Source organism: Pelophylax lessonae (genome assembly GCF_965119305.1).
Source record: "Pelophylax lessonae genome assembly, chromosome: 5".
Taxonomy (NCBI): domain Eukaryota; kingdom Metazoa; phylum Chordata; class Amphibia; order Anura; family Ranidae; genus Pelophylax; species Pelophylax lessonae.
Window position 1 is genome coordinate 442,087,064 of NC_138772.1, and position 23,131 is coordinate 442,110,194.

Genomic DNA, 23,131 nt, shown 5'->3' on the forward strand with positions numbered 1-23,131 from the left:
CAGGTGGACGTCAAGGAGTCAGTAAAGCTGGGGGCTCTAAAAAAGTGTTATGTAGCCCTATGCTGTGTCACCATAAAGTCAGATTGGGTTAACCACAGCTGTATCTGTATTACTTTATGAATCTTCTGGAAATGAAAACCGTTCATATGAATATGTTCCCTGTGTATATTGCTGTTTGGCTAGTTGAAAAGCTTTTAAGGGCCCTGTTACACTTTGTATGAGTTTTGCATGAATGTTTTGTAAGCTTAGAAGCAAAACTAAATTGAATCTGAGCACCACAAACTAAAAACGCTATTTTTAGTATTCAAAGCAAGCTCACCTATTCATCCATTCACGTCACCTTGCTTTATTTTGTTGAGAAATCACTTTAAAAAATATCCCTTAGCCTTTCTAGTTGAAGCCATCTTGAGTAAGGGAAGAAAATTCATGTAGTATTTACTTCCTGGATTCAATCTGCCCTTGGCTCAGGCATGCAGACAGGTGGGTAGGCTTAGCTGAGAGCCCCTCCTCCCTTCCTCCAAATGAAAAAAAAAAAAAAACATGAAAACACCTGGGATGTAGGACATAATTTCGGCCTAGGCCAGAAACCGGGAAGCAATTGAAGAAATGCTTAAAAAAAAAAAAAAGTTTGAAACAAGTCAATATAATATACTTTCCTATCTATATACTAATGCTAGCAGCGCAAGGATTAAAAATAATAATGTTGATTGAGAGAGTTTTGCTTTGAAAAAAAACGCACCTGCATCATTTTCAGGAACACAGCACAATTCACGGTATTTGCTTGGGTAGGTGTGTTCACAGCTACTGTATGTTAGGGGCATAACTACAGAGGTTGCAGGGGTTGCAATTGCAACCGGGCCCCATGCTCCAGGGGGCCTGTGCGGCTCCCCTGTACACCTGGATAGGAGGGGCGGCGGGGGCAGCATGTAGAGAAATTACTGTCCTCCTTTTTCCTCCTGTAGCTGCAGGAGGAAAATGGAGGAGATTGGTTCCTCTGTATGCTGCCCCCGCCACTCCTCCTATCCAGTTCACTTGTGTTCTGCTGTCTCTGGGCCCCTGTGTGCTCCACTGCCCCCCCCCCCACTGTGCTCCCTCCCCTCTCCTGCCGGCTGCTGCAGGGGATGTGTCACAATAGAGAACCAGGAAGGGGTCAGTATATATGTAATTTACCAGCTCCTTCCTTTTCTGAATGGACAGAGTCATAATCAGTAACATTGTAAAAAAATAAAAATAAAAATGATAAAAAATAATACAATTAAAATACCAAAAAATAAAAATTGCTGACACCAGTGGGTGAAATTCCAGGGTCGCAAAGGTCACATTTGTGACCTGGCCCTGGCATTCCACCACCGTGGGGAGTCCCCAAGATGGCAGGAAGGGGGCCCACTGCAGAAATTGTGAAATGGTCCCCAATGCGGGACCGTAATAAAGGCCCCCCCCGCAACGAGAGTAAAGGGCCCCAGGATCAGTGGGAAGAGCCCCAGGCTTGAAGGGAAGGGCCCCGGCCAGGGATCCGGGGAGCCCTTCATGGTATTCTTGCACTGGTGCCCTGAAGGTTTTAGTTACGCCTCTGCTGTATGTCTGTATTGGGGTACCATTCTAATGTCACCACAATGAAGAATGTCCTGCGCGTTGAGATAATCTGTGATATGAACCTTTTACTGCATTGTGAAGCCAGCCTAAATTCAGAGTTGTCTCCTCTGAGATATACAAACTCCCTTTGCAGAAACATTGTATATATGAAATCTTTGTACTTTATCGACACTGATAGATAATTAATATAATGTCATTGGCATTTCATACCCAGGGAAGGATGAGCTTATTTTATATAGCTGATATTCCTTCTCAAATTGCAACATTTTTTATATTTCATTCCAGCTTCTGCTTTGCTTGTAGTATTGAAAGATTTTTTTAACAGGTCCACTTTATTGCTCATCCGGTGCCTGCCTAAAGTATTCAGGTTACACATGTACCCAGTAGCAGTAGTTACCACCTCTGCGCTTATTTATAAAAAAAATAAAATGGATAATATTCTATCTTCATAGATTAAAAGATTTGTCTACCACTTTTGCACAAATGTCTACTGTAATAAATACATATACATGTCAATCTTTGTGTTCATTCACTGGAAGGAGATGTCATTAATACAAGTCCTTCAATCCAGGAAAGAGCTTTTGATGAGATCTTGGTAGGACGCTAGGCGAGAAGTCCCAGGTAAAATGTTTATAGGCAAACAAATGCAGAGCTGTCTTTTACTGCATGATCTCAAACATCCTGGCCTTAGCTCTCTGAGCGTGGGGTGTTCTCATCTTGATCTTGGTTCTCAGATCCTGTTGACTGGTGGAGGAACTGCCCCGAGGCTCCAATGTAAAGTCTGGATCTCATGGGCCATTTCTGTAAGAGAAACAGAAGAAAAACTTTCAAAACAATTCAAATTATAGATAGAACACAATCCAAGAACAGGCTCTAAAAAGCAGCTCAAATCCTTTTGAAATATAAATTTTCAACATGTAAGCAGTCGGGTATATCTATGGTGTATGAGTATATGATATAGTCATTTAAATGTCCCCTGTGTGATAAACATCACATCAATGTCTGAAAAAAGATGTAACGCTCACCACACACGTTATGGGTTGAATGTACAATGTCCCTTAGATCTACTGATAACAATTGATTAGATAGTTTAGGTAAGTCCTCACATTATATAGTTGCGGTAAATCTACAGTTACATTGTAATGTGTACGTAAGTCAACAGCATTTTTATGTATCTATCTACACAGGGCTTTTTTTCAGGTGGAAATTGGTGGAACTCAGTTCCGCCACCTCTGGCTCAGGCTCCCTGCTCATCACTTTCATTTGTAAACACAAAGGTCCAGTTTCTGTGTTTACAAGTGATAGCTTGTCTCCCACTGGCTCCCACAGATCGGATCTCCTGAGCAGATCCCACTGAGTGCAGGACAGGGACATGGGAAATGCAGGTGCCCCCTGGGTGAAGGCAGTCAAGGGCAGGAGAGGGCACATGGTACACTGCACCCTCTGTGATCACCATTTTTTACCTGGTGCTCAGTAGGGATGATCGAACTTTTCAAAAGTTCGGTTCGACCAGAACACCCGAACTTCCCGAAAAGTTCAGCCCGGATTTCAGAACCCCATTGAAATCAATGGGACCCGAACTTCGGTAATCAAAAAACACAATTTTGAAGCCCTAAAACCCAATAAATGCCCCTAAAAAGTGCCTAGGGTTCTGGGTCATGCCCCAGGGACTATTAATCACATAAAAAAAGTTCTTAAAAATTGTCATTTTTGATAGAGAGCCAATTATTGAAAAAATTATTGAAAAAAAAAAGAGATTTCTTTGGATTTAGTGTCTGGGGGTCTAAAAAGTGTACCTGTGAAGTTTCAGCTCTGTAGCATGTCCATAACCAGAAAAAAGTTTGTTTGTATTAGAATTAATATAGAACATGTTAGTAGTTTCGCTACTTTTACACCCGGCTTTTTGTTGCAGGCGTTTTATTGGGCTTTTTTGAGGACATGTTTGGAGTCAGGCATGACATCTGAACTTCTGTGTAGGGGTATATATACACACACACATGTATGTATATATCCACATACACATATATAGGTGTGAAAGTAGCAGAAACCTATGCTTGCGCTAATGAAATAATTAACACCCATATGGCTTCTCTGCTATAACACCTATATATGTGTATAAATACATATAAGTGTGTGTGTATATATACCCCTATACAGAATTTCAGATGTTTTGCCTGCCTCCAAAGACCCCCAAAAAATGCCCAAAAAAAACGCCTGCTGCAAAAACACACCTGGGCGTTTTTGTAGCTGGCGTTTTTTAGGGCATTTTTTGGGCGTCTTTGGAGGCAGGCATAACATCTGTACTTCTGTGTAGGGGTATATATACACACACACATGTATGTATATATACACATACACATATATAGGTGTGAAAGTAGCAGAAACCTATGCTTGCGCTAATGAAATAATTAACAGGCATATGTCTCCGCTCCTATAACACCTATATGTGTGTATGAGTATAAATACATATAAGTGTGTGTGTATATATACCCCTATACAGAATTTCAGATGTTTTGCCTGCCTCCAAAGACCACCAAAAAATGCCCAAAAAAACGCCTGCGCCAAGAAAAAAACGCCTAGGTGTGTTGTTGCAGGCGTTTTTTTTTGGGCATTTTTTTGGGGTCTTTGGAGGCAGGCAAAACATCTGAAATTCTGTATAGGGGTATATATACACACACACTTATATGTATTTATACACATACACACATATAGGTGTTATAGCAGAGAAGCCATATGGGTGTTAATTATTTCATTAGCGCAAGCATAGGTTTCTGCTACTTTCACACCTATATATGTGTATGTGTATATATACATACATGTGTGTGTATATATACCCCTACACAGAAGTACAGATGTTATGCCTGCCTCCAAAGATGCCCAAAAAACGCCAGCTACAAAAACGCCCAGGTGTGTTTTTGCAGCAGGCGTTTTTTTTGGGCATTTTGTGGGGGTCTTTGGAGGCAGGCAAAACATCTGGAATTCTGTATAGGGGTATATATACACACACACACTTATATGTATTTATACACATACACACATATAGGTGTTATAGCAGAGAAGCCATATGGGTGTTAATTATTTCATTAGCGCAAGCATAGGTTTCTGCTACTTTCACACCTATATATGTGTATGTGTATATATACATACATGTGTGTGTGTGTATATATACCCCTACACAGAAGTTCAGATGTCATGCCTGACTCCAAACATGTCCTCAAAAAAGCCCTATAAACGCCTGCAACAAAAAGCCAGGTGACAGGGGCGAAGCCACTATCCGGTTCTATAAGTGTTCTAAGAGAAACGATCTTTTCTCTATAACGGTCACCCTGACATGGAAGGGTTTTGTCACCCTGCCATAGCAGTCAGAGTCAGTTAACCCTACACTACACTACGGTCCCCTTACACTTAACACTTTCCCTACAGAAACTAGATTATTAAATCTAACTATAGTGGTATATAGTACCCTAACTACACTAGATATCCCTTTCCTCACACTAATAATTGCTAAATGACACTTTGAAGCAGAAGTAACAGAACTGCTTCCACTCTCTTCCACAGCCCTGTATTAAAATGGTAGAGATTTGGCGGGGCTATCTTATATACTGGGGGACGTATTCACTAATGATTGGCCTCTGGACCCCCTAGTCACTCCAATCACATTCCTAGCATTCTCCTGCCCCCTCAATTGGCTTTTACTGATGGTTCTGGTCCAATCACGGGCTTTTAAAGCCCAGTTCCTGTCCCATTGCATTTTGGTCGGTTCTGGTTGCCGAATTCCGAACTTTTTCAGCAAAAAGTTTGGAATTCAGCCGAACCTCGAACAGTCAATGTTCGGGTCGAACCGATGGTCGACCCAAACCCGTTCGATCATCCCTAGTGCTCAGATGTTGATACTCCCGCTGGATGATCTCCCTGCAAGTGAGAGAGGCGGAGCCGAATACACTGTGGAGGAGGGGTGGGGCGCGGTTGAGTTCCTGCACCTACTGCACTGTCCACAGTTATGTCTTATGTGAAGATGGAAGCACATTGAGAGAGCAAGAGCCAGAAATACTAAAAGTGGTAAACTGCAGGTACTTGAGTTAGAATTTTAACAAAAAATGGGGAATGTTTATTTTATTATGCTCAATGTTTTAGGCTGAAAAATACTGAGGGTTTGTAAGTTGACTTTAGGGTGATCAAAATATATATATACACACACCATATTGTCAAAAGTATTGGGACACCACGTGAACTTTAATGGCATCCTAGTTTTAGTCCGTAGGGTTCAATATCGAGTTGACCCACCCTTTGCAGCTATAACAGCTTCAACTCTTCTGGGAAGGCTCTCCACAAGGTTTAGGAGTGTGTCCAGTCAAGTTCCTCCAACCCAAACTCGCTCATCCCTGTCTTTATCGAGCTTGCTTTGCACACTGGTCTAAATCATTTGGCGGAGGGGGGATTATGGTGTGGGGTTGTTTTTCAGGGGTTGGGCCCCTTAGTTCCAGTGAAGGGAACTCTTAAGGTGTCAGCATATATAGACATTTTGGACAATTTCATGTTTCCAACTTTGTGGGAACAGTTTGAGGATGGCCCCTTCCTGTTCCAACATGACTGCGCACCAGTGCACAAAGCAAGGTCCATAAAGACATGGATGAGCACGTTTGGGGTGAAGGAACTTGACTGGCCTGCACAGAGTCTTGACCTCCACCCAACACCTTTGAGATGAATTAGAGTGGAGACTGCAAGCCAGGCCTTCACGTCCAACATTAGTGCCTGACCCCACAAATGCGCTTCTGGAAGAATGGTCAAACATTCCCATAGACACACTCTTAAACCTTGTGGACAGCCTTCCCAGAAGAGTTGAAGCTGTTATAGCTGCAAAGGGTGGGACAAATTAATATTGAACCCTACGGACTAAGACTGTGGTGCCATTAACACACACATTATGTATTATAATATATGCTATGCTGTATATATTCACAGACAGCCATGTACAAAAATGTGCACATAGTAAAACACAAGTGATGCATTTCAATCCATGTAGGTCTTAATCAGAGCAATGTACTGTAAATCATTATGTTTATGATTTCATTAGGTTAAAATGCGTCAGCTATGTCCTACGGTGTGGGATCTTCAATAAAGCACTCTTTGTTTTTGCTTCAATTTTGATTCCACAAACTGATCCATCTTGTTCTGGCTGTGGCTTGGGAGAAGGAGGCAGTTCAGTCTACTCATTTTCTGGTATTGCTTGAATCATCAACATTAACATGTAATTACCATTTTGTAGAAATGTAGTATACATGTTTGTGCTCCCAAATGGTGTAGTGTTCCCTGAATCTAATTATATGTCCTCTTCTGCCTGCAAATTTCTGTATGCATTGGCACCTCACACCAGACACCATAGACGTGGCAGGCATTACCAAACAGATAGTTCTAGAACTCCAGACTATTAGTAAAAAAAAAAAAATCAGATTTTCCTATTTTTTATTTTTATTTTCTTACAAATGTCAATTTTGCAGTATGTTCAATGAGATTTGATAGATCAGGAATTTCAAAAATACTACAATAATTGTGCAATATCGGCAATATCAGTATAGTATCAAACAAGTTAATAGAATTTGTACCACGGATAACACAATGATCTAATCAGGTACTATTTCTGAGTTCGGTTTTTATTTCTATGGCTTTCATCTAAACAAAGTATTAATATTTCACAGAAATAACACAGTACAACATTGTACTCCAAATCGATATACCAGCTCAGTGATCTCTGTTTGAAATGTACGATTGTAGCAGTGGGAAAAAAGATAGGGAATTTAGTAAAACACAAATCAGTGAAAAATATAGCGCTTTGAGAGCCGGTCCACACTAACGCGACTTGTCAGGCGACTTGACAAGTCGCGCTCCCTCGCGGTCCATTGACCGCTACAGGACCCGTTTTAATAGGAGCGACACAAGTCGCTCCGACTTAGAAAAAGGGGCCTGTACTACTTCGGGGCGACCTCAGAGCGACTTGCATAGACTTCCATTATGTGAAGTCCATGCAAGCCGCTCCGAAGTCGTGGTGCATGGGAATGCACAAGTCGCCCCCGAAGTAGTACAGAGTTGTGTCACCCCAGTGTGAACCGACTCTTACAGTCAAAATGTTGTAAAAATTAATTTAAAACAGGCGTGTCAAACTCAGATAAAAGAGCGGGCTGAATTGAGTGAAATAAATTATCAAAGGGCTGCATTCTGTCCACTGCGGGTTGCACCTACTTAACCACTTCAGCTCCGGAAGCTTTTCCCCCCTTAATGACCAGGCAATTTTTGCAATTCGGCACTGCATTATTTTAACGAAAAATTGCGCGGTCGTGAGATGCTGTGCTCAAATACAATTGATGTCCTTTTTTTCCCCACAAATAGAGCTTTCTTTTGGTGGTATTTGATCACCTCTGCAGTTTTTAGATTTTGCGCTTTAAACAAAAGAAGAGCGTCAATTTTGAAAAAAACGCCATATTTTTTACTTTCTGCTATAAAGCATTCCCAATAAAAAAATGTAAACAATCACATTTTTTCATCAGTTTAGGCCAATTTGTATTCTGCTACATATTTTTGGTAAAAAAAATCCCAAAAAGTGTATTTTAATTGGGTTGCGTATAAGTTATAGCGTTTACAAACTACGGGATAGATTTTTGGAATTTTTATTTACTTTTTTGTTTTTATTAGTAATGGCAGTGATCAGTGTTTTTTAGTGGGACTGGGACATTGCGGCGGACAGATCGGGCCCCTAACTGACATTTTTGACACTTTTTGGGGACCAGTGACTTTAATACAGTAATCAGTGCTAAATAATATAAACTGTTACTGTATAAATGACACTGGCAGAGAAGGGGTTAACACTGGGGTTGATCAAAGGGGTTAATGTGTACCTAAATATGCTTACTGACTGTGTATGGGAAGGGTTCTGTGACAGGCTTAGCTGAAACTCCTGATCTCTCCTTGCCTGTTTCACAGAAGACTCGCTTGCTTTGTTTATATAAGCAGGCAGGTCTTCTGTCAGTTTATCTGACAATCGCGGGAGGAAAGTGGCAATTGCCGCGGCTCCTCCCGCGGCCCGCTTCCCACTGTGTCTAAAAACGCGCGTGCCACCGAAACCTCGTGCACGAAATCACGTAGTACTACCTGATTTTGCGCAGCCGAGCTGCCCTTCCGCAGTAATACTACAGTGGGCGGTCGGCAAGAGGTTAAAGGGTAACTCCATTTTCGTGGGGGAAAAAAATAGCAAGTGAAGAAAAAACAATATACATGCATGCACAAAACATATTGTAATTGAATGTTAATAAAAATGACCTTTCCTCTTCAATCTGCAGCTGTTGTAATTTTCTGAAAATGCAATGCAATATGGCTACCTGGAGCTGTTCTGTGCACAGAATGTGTACTGACCACACCCCAGAGACATAATTTCCTGCTTGTGTGATTGGCTCACTAATTTTCACAGAAGTCTACCTAAGATACAAGTCAGATTTCTGGCATCCCCTGGAACAAAGATGTAATTTTTGGTGAGATACTTCCAATAGGAACACGTCTAAAGGGACGCAGACCCAGCAGCGTTCCTCATTAAAGCCCTGCAGCTGCCACAGCTGACAGATAATTATAGAACCACTCCCATTTCACCCACCTAGCACAGACACACAGAGAAACACACAGGGATTTCTTCCAAATAACAAAAGATAGGAATCTGCAACGAAGTTTGTTAAAATCCTTGTAATGTACATAGATCACCCAGAGGGGAATGTTTTTTTCTCAACAAAAGTGGAGTTACGCTTTAACTTCCTACTTCAGAAATTTACATTATAGAAATAAAAATTGCAGTTTACAATATTTTATCCCAGAAAGAGGAGTAATAAACATTTCCCGCTTGTCCTGTATTAAGCTGTAAAATGATGTAAGAAAGTGTAGCAGAAAGTTTATTAACCACTTCCCGACAGCTCACTGGGCTGCTACTGCGGCAAAGTGGCTCGTTACCGTCTGGCGACGTAGACCTACGTCACCAGACTCTCCCCTCTCTCGGTGGCGCGCGGGCGCCGCCGGAGGCTCGGCTTCGCTGTACTTAGACACAGCGGGAGTTGGGCCAGGGGAGGAGAGGTAGTGATCACCGCCGCTCTTCCCCGATCGTCGGGGATTGAGTGAGGAAATCCACCCACTTGTGTAAACAAACCGGGCGGATCTCCTATGTGACAGACAGTCACAGATTACAGGATTCAGCTTCGCTGAACCTGTGATCTGTGTCTGTGTCACACAATCCCCTCCCCACACACGTCAGTAAGCATGAGGCATACATATAACCCCTTCATCACCAACAGTGTTAACCCCTTCCCTGCCAGTGTCATTATTACAGTAACAGTGCATATGTATAGCACTGATTACTGTAGTAATGTCACTGGTACCCCCAAAAGTGTCAAAAATGTCAGTCAAGGGTCCGATCTGTACGCTGCAATGTCGCAGTCCCGCAAAAAAAACGCAGATCGCCGCCATTACTAGTAAAAAAAAATAATAAAAATGACAAATCTTTCCCGTAGTTAGTAAACGCAATAACTTTTGAACAAACCAATCAAAATACGCTTATTGTGATTTTTTTTACCAAAAATATGTAGCAGAAATCAAATTGGCCTAAAATGTTAAAAATTTTTGATTTATACATTTTTTTTGGGAATGTTATATATCAGAATGTAAAAAATATTTATTTCAAAAATTAAAAATCGCACAGGTGATCAAATACCACCAAAAGAAAGCTCTATTTGTGGGGAAAAAATGACATAAATTTAATTTGGGTACAGCGTCACACGACCGCGCAATTGTCTGTTAAAGTAACACAGTGCCGAATCACAAAATATAGCCTGGTCAGGAATGGGGTAAAATCCTCCGGTCTTACAGCGGTTAAAAATACGCTCATTGAGAATTTTTTTGTCAAAGACATGTAGCTAAATACATTTTGGCCTAAATATATGACAAAAATGTAATATATTGGATATTTTTTAATTGTAAAAGTAGAAAATGTCAATTTTTTCGCAAAATTTTCGCTCTTTTTTTATTAATATTGCAAAAAAGGAAAAGTGCAGAGGTGATCAAATACCACCAAAAGAAAGCTCCGTTTGTGGGAAATAAAGGACGTAAATTTTGTTTGGGTACAGGGTTGCATGACCGCACAATTGTCACTTAAAGTCGCTCAGTGCTAAGTTGCAAAAAGTGGCCTGGACGTTAAGCAGGAAAATCCTCCGGTTGTAAAGTGATTAAGCCTGTTTAGGCCTTAGTCACACTGGCATACACGGTACACCGGTGCAAAGGCAATCTTCATCCATGCAGGATGCACAGGTATTCCGTACATCCATGTGCAGGTAGTCCCATTCTGTCTTTTGGGATACACTATACAGCAACTGTACAGACACAGCCACTGGTCCCAATGTGACATCTGTGCTGGTGTGGGTGTGCAGCCCTGATCACAGACACTTACAGACACAGTATGGCTAGGAAAAAATATAAAAAAAAAAAAAAAATGAAGGAAGCACTTCATTAAAACTCTTGAGGACTACTTAGAAAGCAACAACCATTGAGACAATAAACACTTGCATAAGGAGTATGATATTCAAATCATTGCAGTGGTTTGGATTTTGTAACATTGCTGGTCAGTGGTAAGAAAAATGACCCCAGAGTCAATGGGAAAAATGTCCCAATGCTGGCGGCCATTGAGAGGAAAATATGCCCTGGCATCAATGAGTTCAAAGTGTTCAGAGTAAGAAACAAAAGCCCCAATGTCGGGTTTAGTGGAAGGAAGAATGCCCTGGTATATCGGTATGTTACAGGATGATATAAAGTGAGGAATGTAAATGATTAAACAGTCCTTCAGCTAAAAGGGTCATTTCAGGAACACAGATATGGTAACAGAAAACCATTATAAACAACTCTACCCCAAATACCAAAATGTAATATGGCTGCTGTTTCCTTGCTGGCGTGAAATGAACATAGACCTTGTATATATTACATCTGAGAAAGATTAATGTAGTGTAATGTGATATCATCACTATTTAGTCTACATTAAATATAGACATCACTTGCAATATTTCCTTATTAAAAACAATACTTTGATGTGCAGTATGAAGGGATCATTGAATGGCAATAATTTTATTCTGTTACTAAAAATCTATGATGTATAAAAATCATATCTAAGAGGAATATTGTCAGCCCAGTGTTCGGTCTCTATGCGTGCCTAATTATAAATATACTCTATAATGAAACAGGTCGAGGTTTGTCAATCGATTTGGGCTCTTTCACACAGGCGTTCCGTATGTCCGTATACAACCCCATCCGTTTGCGGGTGATATACGGACATAATGTAAGTCAATGGGATTGCGGATGTCAGCGGAATACCATCCGCTGACATCCGATTTTCATCCTTTCAGTTCTGTTCCGTTTTTTGGAACGGAACAGAACCCTATTTTTCTTCCGTTAAAGAAACGTTAAGGAAGCAAAATCGGATGTCAGCGGTGTCATCCGCTGACATCCGCAATGCCTATAGACTTACATTATGTCCGCATATCATCCGCAAACGGATGGGATGATATGCGGACATACACAAGCAAGCAGTTATCCGTACTTAGGACCACCCACAGCTCCGGCTAAGGCAAGTGATGTCAAACTTGACAGAGGACCTGTGCAGGCTGCTTTAATTACGCCCCTGTGTCATACACGAGGAGGGGAGGAGGGAGAAGAGGACTTTGACGCTCCTCCCCTCTGTCTCAGCTCACGACGCACCGTCCTGTTCTTCTGTGCACCCGGCCACCCCCCGCCGCCCGGGATTGGTCCTGGGCACCGCAGCAGCTTCCCACATTCCAAAGCGGCCCCAGGGCAGGCAGCCTACCGGGAAATTTCCCGGTATCCCGGTAGGCCAGTCCGGCCCTGCATACAGAGCGGATGACACAAGTGTCATCCATGTCCGTCAAAAAAAAAAAAAAGTGCCGCAGCGGAAATAGAAATCGGAGCGGCTGTGTGAAAGAACCCTTTGATTTATCGGACATCCATAATAGATCCTGTGTGCCGGAATAACTGAACTCCTGTACATGCATCCCATGCTGGCCAATAAAGATGGTTGAATCCCAGCCGGGGCTGCTGTTAGAAATCAGGGGGGCCCCATGCATGCAGCCTACATGACAGCACCCCCCCCCCCCCCAATCCCACCTAAAATTATCAAATAAATATTTTTACCAAAAAATGCGCTACAATCATTATTAGCGAACATAAGCATAAAATAACTTACAAAACTCCTGCTAAATCTAAATGATAAAACTGTATTGAGTTGATAAAGTTCTGTGTGTAGATGAGGTCTTAGGGCTCAATCACATAGGTGCTGTGGCCTGTACGGTGTGAATTAGGGGCTTTTTTATTTTTTGTGGCTATTGCTGTGTGCAGGCAGCCTATGTTACGCTAGGGGAATGCAGCAGCAGTATGAACACAGCCGCAGGTCCTAATTTGACCGGTGCGTGGATGCAGGTCTACGGCCCCAAACACAGACAGTATGCATTTGGGACCACTTACCTACGCCTGCACACCTGTCAAATTAGGACCTGATGCTGAACTCATGAACCCACTGCATCCCCATAAGGTAACAGACTGCAACAAATCACTCATTCTTACTGTGGGGACCAGAGAACCAGTACGATTTTTGTAACTATTTTTTACAATTTTGAAAAATATTCTTTTTACAATTAAAATTATTTTTTTACTATTTGTTATTGTTTTTAGATTTTTAAATCTTTTAAGGCTGTTGGGGGGGGGGGGGTGAAATATCAGGGGATTAAACAAACCCCTGACATCTCACCTTTGAGACAGAGAAAGGAATTGAGGACACAGATTCTCCAATTCCTTTCTCTGCAGCCTCAGCTTTGAGGGTGAATATACAGGTGGCAGAGGCTCATGTTCATTCATAAACTGAAGCATAGTAAACACAGTTTTCTATACTCTGTTATCAATGGACACAGGAGCAATCAATAATGATTACTCACTGTGTCCATTCAAAAAAGGATGGGGCCAGTAAATACCATATTTACCAGCATCTTCCCCTGTTTTCAGTCCTGACAGCTGACACATCCCCCTGTGTGACTGCTGTGTCTGGCGGGAAAGGAAAGCCAGCAGCGCTGCGGGGAAAGTGTGTGTGTGTGTGTGGGGGGGGGTTTCAGGCACACAGAGGGGAAGATATCAAATGTAAGCAGGACAGGGAGAAAGATCAGTGCCGCCGGACAGGGGGGTAATTACAGGTACCATGCACTGTGTGTCTCTCCCTCCAGCAGATGAATGCTGTTGGGAGGGAGAGGGGTAGAAGCTAACTTTTAGCTGCAGGGAGAGCAGCATAGTGCATTGTTCCTGTAATCCCCCACCCCACAGAAACAATTCCCTTCCCTGCCTGGACCCCCCTGTGTGCCCAGGCCCCCTACAGGAGGACCGGTGGCCCCTCCCTATCAGCGGCCCTGATCCCAGCACCTGGAAATAAGTATTGCATACTTTAGTTCCAATTAAATAATAAAAAAGTCCTACTTTCGTTTTGCTGCTGGGAATTCTGCCTCCAGTAGCAATGTTTGCTTCCTCCTTCCTGTATGCCGATTCTTAGTGATCTGCAGCTCCCCTACCTTTTCTGCTCCACAGTAGCATGTTCTTACTTCTTACCATAGTCCTCGTGCCCCTACCTCAGCCCTGGCAGCTTGTTTTTGCTGCCCTGCCTCAACAAGCCAGACAACACCGTGTCACTGCCACCCTTCATACTCCCACCAACAGCATTCTCTATTGCTTCCCTCACCTAGCCATAGCTGCCTATAGAGTGCTCCAACCCCATACCCTGGTTCCCACCACTACTACGACCCACTCAGGGGTGGCATTCTCAGGACCCTGCAAGGAGCCGCTGCCAGAGTCACCACAATATGCCCAAGCTCACCTGACTCCTCCCAGCTTTCCTAAACATACTGCCTAGGGCATGTCGCTCAGTCCCCTTAGCATCCTTCCTGGCTTAGCAGCTTCTGCCAGGAAGAGGTGGGCAGAGCTGAGGTGCTCCATTAACTGCAGGAGTGTGCTGGAGCAGGAGGTGGAAAGTTGGGTACACAGGTCTGTGTGGGGACTGATGTGTGGCCCCTCATTGCCTGCATCTACACATTCCTCCACAAAAAAACACTCTTCCTACACCCATTGCTTTCACCACCACACTTGTGTGCCTAACCTCCATTCTTCTCTTGCTCTCACCACCACACCTAAATGCATAAGTCCTCATTCACACGGGCGTACCTAAGTGTACTCATACTGTGCGTTCAGGGACCCACACCCACACAGACGTCTAATTGGGAGCAGCGAATCTGTCCATGTACCCGCATAGATACATGAAACACCTGTGCATCCTGTGGTAAGGAAATAACGATCTATTTAAATGTGTGGTCTTCTTCCTGGGAAATGCTTTCTCACCTCTCCCCCAAAACTCAGTAGTTTGACGTAACAGTGCATATCATCCCAGACACAGCATCAGTGACAAGGACATCAGGTGTTTGAGGGGGGGGGGGTGTATTGGGGTTTTTTCTTACCCTAATGCTGTGAAAACATTCAAGTGGGAAAAAAAAAACTTATCCTTTAGTACTTCTTTAATCTTACAAAAATGTATGTTTCAGATGATAAAATTCTATCTCTATTTCATGGAGGTCAATGAAAAACTATTTTCTTATAAATTATTATTAATAATTATATAGGCATTATTTATGAAGTCCCCCTGAAAAGACTAAAAGCTTGCAGACTATTTGAGATACTTTCTACTAACTGAATTTGGGTTTATTTCCTCTTTAAGCTGGTCATACATGGTAATCGAAAATTTGACCAGAGTGTGTCCTGATTGACAGAAGATTATTATTATTTTTTTTTTTTCACATCTGTTTTTGTTATTTTACAACATATCTGAGTGGACCAAAAAAAGAACACTCGAAAAATATGACTGAATGTTTACTTTTGGCCTCAGCAATGAAGCCGTATTATTATGTACCTGTGATGGGGAAAACAAGGTTAGGCTACTTAAAGATGGCATACGTCAACACTTGAGGACCCCTTGATAACGTCCGATTGGACGAAACCCATTGGGGTGGAGTTTCTAGTGCTGATGTCACGCCGCTGCACGATCCCGATTGGCAGCAGCTTTCTATGTGAGTGATTTGCATTTATATTTGTTTATTTGTGTTTTTAACTCAATTTAAAAAAAAGGACTGCATTATTGGAAATCATTTTTGGCTCGTAGTGAGCTTTATCTATCCTCATTGGAGCTTATCAGAAGGTGCTTTTGATTGTGGATTGCTGCATGTATTCCAGTGGGATTTCTTATATGTTACAGGCGCTTTTGCTGTTGTAATTCAGCCCTTATGTGTTGGTGAGGATTGAATTCACAAGGAGTTGGTGGTTGGTTTCCTGAGCACTTTGGGAAAAGCAAGCATATAATATATTGCAGTGGACTACTCACTTTTTTGATTCACTGAGAACAGAGTTTTTTTTGGGCCTTTTCTCACTTTATCATAACTCATGGCCTTTTTTTTTTATTTTGCACTATTTTATTTAGTGACGCTACACATTTTCCAATTATATGTTAACTTGGGTTCTGATATACTGCCTTTATGTCAGCCACACATTTTTGATTTATTTTTCACATAGCAGATTTATTTATATTTATTTAATTAACTTCCGTTGAATTGACATGCTGAAAAAAAATGTTGATAATCAGCTGCTGCAATCAATCAATCAAGTCAATCAGCTGTAGCCACTGATCAGTGTGTTCTGACAGCAGGAAGTGCTGGGGGGGGGGGGGGTTGGGGGGAATTCCTTCATCCACCTTGTGTGTACTGGCAAAAAAGGGGGGGGGCAGGCCAGTGGATCAGGAAGCATCAACCTTTCCCTACTATAGCACCCCAGGATACCAGGTGCTGACAGGGGCAGACTGGCAACTTTCAGCCCAGGGGCAAGTACAAACCAGAGGCCCATGGTGCAGCATCTTGGCCCCCCTCCCACTCTCCCTCTTCCTGTCCTCCTCCTGACCCTCTTTCCAGGCTGAATTTCCGCTCCCGGTACACTGTACTCACCGGCTGAATCCCGGTTGCCAACCTTGCCAGCAGGGGACAGCTTGGTTGGGGCTGGCTGGGGGAGGAGAGTCTCCAGGGGGGCATTAAACCAGCCTCTGCTCAGACACAATTTACACCATTCATGCTGGGGGGGGGGGGCTGCACTCTGTCCTTGTCTTCAACCCTCATTCAGTAGGTCAGTGGCGGGGACTTTTTACTTCTCTTCACCAGGAATCCTTTAGGCATGTCTGTAGCAGAAGCGGTGCAGCCTTTTTACGGGGGGTATCAGAGCGGCCCAGGGGTTAAATGCCCCCTGGCCCAGTCATCCCCTGGGCTCTGAAGACTACATGTCATGGTATATACAACCATTACACATTACCCACATTGTAGTTCTACAGCCTGTTCAGTAAGTTTATGGCGTTAACACCTAAGCCAAAACCTGAAGATTACCCCATCCATTAAACCTCAACCATGTTCCCTAACCTGAACCTATTCCTAATCCAAACCATAACCTAAACGCCAAATCTACTTCTAAATCTAGCCTTGTTCTGATGGATGGCCGCCAGTGACAATCTGTGATTCCTGCTGGCCAAGCAACTAGCTCTATCCACAGGTCTATGCAACCAGATTTCTACCCTGTAAAAATGAATGACTGGCACCACAGCCACGGTTTTCTAGTAACTGCTTATATAAGAGATTACTTGCCTATAATACCTCTGACAGGCCCTGTATGCAGACAGTTTTGTCCAGGGAAGGCAGTTCTTGCTACAAACAAACTGGACACGGCTACTTATCAGGTTTGTATGCGACCATAGCACAGAGTGCTGCCACATCCAGATACTGAGTTTAGTCACATATGAGTGCAGCAGCCTGTTCACCCATCTGAATGAGCCCTAACAAAACCTAACCCTAACTATTATAATAAAATTATCATAATAAATTGATGGAACTAAAAACGTATGCCTAGTAAACACGATGAGAAAATCAGACGAAAAATACAGCTTTCGGAGTGTCTGATAATCTGAGCGTTAGTATGCACCTTTCGAGAACCGATCCCAACAGTTTATGCAAAATTATCTGAAGGCACAAGCATGAAAACTTTTCTTTTACGATAACAGAATTAATGATTTTCGTTTAATTAGTGCAGTATTTGTCTGTAAAAAGGGAGTGAACAAAACCACGTATGCTCAGAAACGAAAAAATACAATACAATACATTACATCATCGTCAAAAGTTGTATTCTGTTTTACAAGAATTGTCATAACTCTAGTAACCTATTTGTTTTAGATATGAGACTAGCGTGCAAAAAAAAAAACGATAATTCGTCCAATATTCTCATTGCGCATACGAGGCTGTAGCGGCAAACTGTTTATGACAAATACAAAGCTAAAGGTAACTGAAGCCTTATTAGTATACTTGCAACAACACAGTTGAGTCTGTGGGTTTTTTTTTTTTTTTGCACTAGCCGTTATTCTTTCAACACAAGCTTTTGGAGTGTACTTCTTTGTTGTTTGACCTCAGAAGAATGGGATAAATCCAGAAAGCTTGTGCTGAAATTTTAACTGTTAAATCCAGAAAGCTTGTGCTGAAATTTTAACTGTTAGTGCAAATTAAGAAAAGATTATGGATAGTACTTTACGTTGTTATGACAAATGCAAATAACCATTTTTTTTTCCTGGAAAACATTAGCCCACCAAAAACTAATCTGGCATTTTTCAAAGTTGGACATGCATCAAAATATTTAATTGTGAATTAAATATTAATACATTTAGCAGTTGTTTGACAAACATGTACGCCATGTTTCTTTGCACAGAAGCTGAGCATTTCTGCATACCGTTTGTAAAAGACATTCAAAAATTAGCTACCAGATGAATGATCTGCACAAGCTAAATTCTGATGGCTCGCCACCTTTATTGGTGACATAGGTGTGCTTAGATGCAATGGTAGCTTTGTTTTTTGTTTTTTTTATGGCTGAGTACATTTTCTGCAAGTACAGAAAAACTGAGCCAGGTGGAAAACCATCAGCTGAATAGTAACTGTGTTCTGTCAGATGCAGTCACTGTTTGGGTATTCACTGAGTAGGGTGAATGGAAAAATTGATTTATTTTAGCTGAATGAGGGAAATCTAGCTGTGTATGGCTAGCATTTGTTCCTGTGGAGTGAACTGAAATCTTAAACAATGTTATCAGCTTTTTCAGCTATCTTCTGTGAACTCCAAAGCAACATTGCTCCATATAACTATGGAGATGAAAGGCTTGGGTTTGGTCCAAGCCTATGTTGCCCAAACTGGGAAGGAAGCTGAAAGTGCTGGGCCAGTCAGCTACAGGGACAGGGATGCTCGTGACATCATTGACTATGTTGATCAATATTGACCATTTGGCCATATTAAGTCATATCAAGAACAGCCAACAACTTTCCTCTAGGCTTAGTAAATTTGAAAATGTGGACAAGATGTCAACAGGGCCACCTACAGCTTGATTTCTAGCTTAACTGTACTTCTGTCCATTAATCTGGTACCATGCTGTCTCTACTGGCACTTTCTTTTAACTGTGTTACCAACTGACAGCTGTCATCTTATTTTGTTACTTCTGTGAAAATGCTTTTATTCATTTTCCTCGCACCTGATTGGGTGTTCTTTACAAAGTGAAGTTTTACAACATTACATTTACTAAGGAGAATGAGTACAACTGCAGCAAGCGCACAATCTATTTGTTGATTTTAGTAAATCAACCCCTTTGGCATACACTTTAGACATTTGCATCATAGTCTTGAGCCAGCTATAGACAATTCAAATCTCAGCCAGTTCAGCAGGAACCATCCGAGATTCGCTAGCCGCTAGCAATAATCACTCTCCGGCTTCCCTCGCACCTCCGCCGTGAGAAAACATTGGCTCAGCGGGGAAGGATTCCCCTGTCAACACCCTTGGTTGCATGAAAGAAATTTTCTCCGTATACAGTCAGCCTTAGATTGTTATATGATTTACAATTCTAAAAGAGGCAATCTGTTATAATCATTTGTACCAGATACCCAATCAAACAAATTTATGTCATCTATATGTCGTTGAAAGGAAGATAAATGAGAGAAGCACCCAAACAAGGTTGTTGCACAGCTAAGAATTTAGTGCCATTTTCTATTTTGAGAACTCTCAGTTAACTATATTAAACTATTATTCCTACAGAATTATGACTGAAGTTAAAAACTCTTAGTGAAAGTATGAGTCTGTAATTACAATTATAGAGGGTGAAGTGGTTTTGGCACTTTGTGGAAGAAGGGTGTTACCTCTTTTGAAGATTTTTTATCTGCCATCACAAACTCTTTTGGGACTGTATTCAGTTCTCTATATGAACTCACTTTTATATACTTTTCTGGAGGTTTCCACTTACATGTTTCTGTGGTTTTGCTTATTTTGACTGTTGTTTAATTAGTTATTGTTTTTTTTTTTTATAACACTGGGGTAGCGCTGCACTCGTTTTATGATTGTTATTCTTATGTAGTGGTGTGACATCACATTTTAAAGGTGTTAGCTTGCAACCCATTCTTTTATAGTTGTAACTGCATGGATTGATTTTGGATTACACAATTGTAGTTGGACAAATACTAGAATGTTTTTCACGATCAACTAAAAAAAGGTCCAAACTTTGCAAACTAAAGAGGATTTTAGTAGGTGAAAATGGCTATAAACACCGGGGGTCGATTTACTAAAACTGGAGAGTGCAAAAGCTGATACAGCTAAGCAATCAGCTTCTAACTTTAAAAAAAAGGAAGGTGGACTTTTTCTCCCCCTGTGCCATTAATGACTTTTAACTCCATGGACTTTTGGTTCGATATGTGATCAAGTGCCTGTTAACATTGTGTATTTCAGCTTCTAACTTCAGCTTGTTAAATTAAGCCTTAACAAAATAAACCTGGACGTTGATTGGGTTCTATGTAGAGCTGCACCAGATTTTGCACCCTCCAATTTTAGTAAATCAACCCCACTGTCACATATTATACTATATTTCTGGAGTGGAAATCGTTGAGAGGAAAAAGGAGAGATATAGACCCTGGCTCCAAATACCAAATTAAGAAAAGAAAGGGCTTTGGGTAATTTTACTATATTCAATCAAAACACAAGTAAGCAGGGAGGAAAAAAAAAGAAATCAGAAGGAAGCACAATTATAATAAAAAAACATATTTTTATTAGTCAATTATCCCATAGAAAGACAGCAGAAATCTATAGATTATTATTTGACATCAATAGACTACTGACTCTAAGGTTATCACCAGTAGTGGACTACATTACAAGTGCATTGCAAGTGGTTACCTCCTCTCATGACTATCAAATAACATGGACAATACAAGATCTTTTAATCTAGGAGATAATCGGCTAATAAAATTATGGTTGTTTGTTGAAATCATGTTTTTTTCTGATTTAATTTTTCTCTTTTTTTTTTGTTTTGCTAAATAGTATACTAGATCAGCCTTTCTCAACCTGTTTACCCAAGGGAACCCCAGCTACAAATTATACCTACAGCTTACAGAACATTCTAAAGATCAATAAGTTATAGCCATAATAATAAATAAAATAGTATGGCATACCTAGAGAATTTACTCATTGTGGATAATTTTTGGAACTCAAATTCTCTCATTTCAAAAATTATTTTCAGTAATAATCACAAAATTAAGATGAAAGGTAATAATACATATCCATAAAAGAAACATACGGACTCTCTGACATCATTGGTCAGTGAAGATGTGCCTCCTTTCATTGTTGATCAATGAGAAGAATGTCGGCGTTAGACAGCTAAAAGGATTCTTGGGGTTATGCCAATGATTCTGCCAGCTCATGTTGGACCCAGAACTATGCAGACATCATCAAATGAGGAATTGATCTGCCATGGCTCATGAAACCCTAGCAACCTCTGGAGGAACCCTATGGCTCAATGGAACCCTGAATGAGAATGGCTGCAACATTCTAATCACTACAGTTAGGGTAACCATACATGGTTTGAAAATCTATTGATTCTACCTTCCACACTAACAGAGTGGATGTAGGAATCTCCACTGCTGGCTAATGTATTTAGGCAACCACAGTTACCGCATCTGCTTGAATACAATGGAATTGTGGAACAGTGACTGCATCTAATAGGAAATATTCCAAAGTGATAAACAGATTTTGAAATCAACTTTTTTAAGCCAAGTGAATCTGAGAACACTTACAATTAAAGTAGAACTCTAGGCAAAATGTATTTTTTCCATTTTGGATAGAGCAAGGAAGGGTTACAACCCCTGTAAGATTTTTTTTTTCCCCATCTGTGTCCCATTGCAGAGATTTCCCTTCACGTCCTGTCCCATAGCCAAACAGGAAGTGAGAGGAAACCCCTGCATATTAAGGAAATTCCTTGGGGATCCCCAGAGCTAGTGTCCCCATTGGAAGATTTCCCTGGTATTACTCTTCTGGGGACAACCCAAAATTTGGGATTTTCTTTACTATCTCTTTCAATCTGTACGAAACTAAAAACAAAGTTTTTCCTTTAGTTGTACTTTAAGTAAGAAAGCTATTTCCAAATATAACCACTGCAGATTTCTCTCACTAACAGAAAGCCTGATATTAAAAAAGTAGTAAGTACAAACTAGTATCTCAAAGCCTCCAGTCAGATTCAAATCTGCCCTAGAAGTTTGACTTTGATACAAGATACAGAATAGGAAAGTTACACAGCTTACGGTTGTACAGTGACCATGCAGGGTGTTCTGTGGCTTCTTGCTACATGGGATTGCAGGGAATTCATAAGTTAAAGTGAGTGAAACGTAGTATTTTATCACAGACACCATATTTGCTGGATAGCTTCAGTAGCAAACTGACTGCTTCTCTTGTTGCCTGGAATTGCTCTTCTAGGCATCTTTATATCTCATTGTTTAAATTTCAGTCTTCCCTGTATTGTAATTTTAATAAAAACAGTTACAGACAATTTAACTAAAAAACAGACAATATAACTCACTTTGACAGGATGTAGGTATCCATCTCCACTGTGTAAGGAACCAAGAAGATCTGGACTGAGGCTGCTGGAGCTGCTGGGGCTGGTGGATGGGTGGCTGTGGCTGTTCTCATCCTCCTCCTGGAGACTGCGGGTAAGGTGGGCAATGTAGGTTGTAGCAAGTATGAGAACATCCAGCTTGGACAGCTTTGTGTCTGGGGGCACAGAAGGTAGTGTCCTCTGTAGCTCCAGGAAAGCGTGGCGTAAGGTCTGCACTCTGTTTCTCTCACGGGCAGCATTGGCAGCAGCTGGACGCCCCCCCATTCCACTCCCGTTACCACCTCCTGCCCTTGATTCCTCAAGTTTTCCTCTTCCCAAAGAAAAGTCTTGTTCCGAGCTTCCAGGTGACTCTTCCCTGACATGCACCAGTCTGGACACCAGAGGGCGTTGGACCTTCTCCACCATATCCACACAAGACTCTGTAAGGCATAATTGGATATT

At 41.5% G+C, this 23,131-nt stretch overlaps 1 protein-coding gene across 1 annotated transcript; it reads right to left on the reverse strand.

The window, feature by feature from the left end:
- Positions 1 to 2,280: 2,280 nt before the first annotated feature.
- TCF24 (transcription factor 24) lies at positions 2,281 to 23,101 on the reverse strand (the record flags this gene model as incomplete). The annotated part of the gene is made up of 2 exons (XM_082257673.1): positions 22,655 to 23,101; positions 2,281 to 2,394 (listed from the first exon to the last, which is right to left on the reverse strand). Exons 1-2 carry the CDS (start codon positions 23,093 to 23,095, stop codon positions 2,281 to 2,283), a joined length of 555 nt encoding a protein of 184 aa, XP_082113799.1. The 5' UTR covers positions 23,096 to 23,101.
- Positions 23,102 to 23,131: the final 30 nt, after the last annotated feature.